Source organism: Trichechus manatus, unplaced genomic scaffold (assembly GCF_000243295.1).
Source record: "Trichechus manatus latirostris isolate Lorelei unplaced genomic scaffold, TriManLat1.0 scaffold00326, whole genome shotgun sequence".
NCBI classification, from domain to species: domain Eukaryota; kingdom Metazoa; phylum Chordata; class Mammalia; order Sirenia; family Trichechidae; genus Trichechus; species Trichechus manatus.
Window position 1 is genome coordinate 634,978 of NW_004444262.1, and position 2,114 is coordinate 637,091.

General features: G+C 41.5%; 1 protein-coding gene across 1 annotated transcript in view; it reads left to right on the forward strand.

Annotated features, from left to right (window-relative positions):
• Window positions 1-2,114, forward strand: part of RELN (reelin) — a 551,032-nt gene that overhangs the window by 453,084 nt on the left and 95,834 nt on the right. Inside the window, exons 38-39 of the mRNA XM_004390724.1 lie at window positions 1,641-1,781; window positions 1,884-2,061. Coding sequence (XP_004390781.1) covers window positions 1,641-1,781; window positions 1,884-2,061 — 319 coding nt within the window. The remainder of the gene's footprint in view (window positions 1-1,640; window positions 1,782-1,883; window positions 2,062-2,114) is intronic.

The window sequence follows — 2,114 nt, forward strand, 5'->3', positions numbered from 1 at the left end:
CCTCCATGTGACCCTGGCATCAGTAACAATGTCTTCTCTATATGTCCCTGCAGCCTTGGAGTGGTAGTGGCTTCCTGATTTTGCTAAACTCTACCCCTATTGGCTTCTCAGCTCTTTCATTAACTGTGCATCCAATTCCTTTCATCAAATTCTCTCTGTATTAAATACTTAGGGTGCTTTCCGTTTTCCTGGTTCAATTTTAATTGATTAAGAGAGGCACAACCAAATGGCAGAAGAAAATGCAGCAAAGCACAACATTTTAGTATTTAACCTGAAAGTTTCCTATAGCTCTCCAGAGTACTTGCTTCTAGTTCATTTATTGATTTATTTTAATTCAACAAACATTTCTTGAGTATCTACTGTCTTTTAGGTACTCTGATACCAAATGAATAAAACATGATAGCCTACCCCAGGATCCAAATAGTATCTTTGAGAAAACAGACATCTAAATAGCTATTTATGATACAAATGATAATAGAGATAATATTCAGGGGTATTATGGAAACAGAGGATACTACCTAGCTCAGTCTGGGGAAGTCAGAGGGAGCTTTCTGGAGGAGTGATGTCTGAAGTGAGTAAATAAGTGAGTAGGAGTTATCCAAGTGAAAAGAGGCTGTTGCAAGCCAAAGTCCTAGAGGCCAGAAAAAGTAGGAGTTAACATTGTCAGTGTATAAGGTGTGAGGCAAAGAACAGAGAAAGATAAGGCTGATGCAAGGGATGAGGACAGATGACAGAGGGGCTATGTTTGTCGTCTAGAGTAGTTTGGCCTTGACATTGTGTGTGTTGGAGAACCACTGGAGGGTGATAAGCAGAGTGATGACGTGATTAGATTTCCGTTTTAGAGCCACCACCCCAGCAGCTGCGTTGCATTGAGGGGGAGCTGGTGTGGGGAACAGTGAGTACTTCAAGTGATGCTATTGAAATTCTACTTTGTGTTCCACATTCCAAATAACTGTCCAATAAACTTCTGCTATAAAGTTTGTTCCTAGATGAAGGACTGTTACTATTGTCTTATAAGGCTGCATATATTTCTGGAGAAAGGGGCCTCTAGCCTAATGTGTTTCAAACCACAGGTTGCAAATGCAGCTGAAAATACAGGAGTGCATCACATCATTCTGGTCCTCAGCCTCAGCGAGCCAGAACCTTAGGAACAATAATAAAGGGTGAAAGTTCCATAGGGCTTCCACTTACCATCTCAGAAACCATTTAGGACAGTAGAACAGAGATCTGACTGCAAGAATTTTATAAGATCCCACCCCTTCCTCATGTTTACCACCCCTCCATCTCTTTCTCAGTTCTGAATAGCAGTGAAAGCCTTACAGCAAACACTAACATTCTGCATGCATGTATTTCAAGAACAAAATAAATGGGGTAGTTCGTATAGCTTTTCCATCTCACGCGTGTGTTTGTAGACCCTTGTTTGACAGAAACGGTGACATATTTAAATAGCATGTTTTCTACTCTCCTGTGTGTGGGTCCAGAGAAAACAGCATCCAATACTTAGTATGACAATAAAGTGTCTCAAATAACAAGACGTGAAACCTGGAGGAAGGCACATTAAAGGGGAAAAAGAATTAAAATAGATGTCCTCGTGCTTCGAAGGTTCCTTCGCAAACCAATTGTGTGTTTTCATTGGTTAGCTCTCCCAGGACCCGGTTCAGATGGATTCAGGCCAACTACACTATGGAGGCTGATTCCTGGGCGATTGATAATGTCATCTTGGCCTCAGGATGTCCTTGGATGTGCTCAGGACGAGGGATTTGTGATGCTGGACGCTGCATGTAAGTTAATAAAACTGGCAGTTCTTTCTCTGCAATGCAAAATTAAAATAACTCGTTAAACTCATGACAAATAATGCCTTTTCTCTTCTCCCTTTTTCTTAGGTGTGACAGGGGCTTTGGTGGGCCCTACTGTGTTCCTGTTCTTCCTCTGCCATCCATTCTTAAAGATGATTTCGATGGGAACTTACATCCTGACCTTTGGCCTGAAGTCTACGGTGCAGAGAGGGGGAATCTGAATGGTGAAACCATCAAATCTGGAACATCTCTCATTTTTAAAGGGGTCAGATAAGATTCTGTTTCTCTACACTAGTGCTAATTCCTTTCTTCACTCAC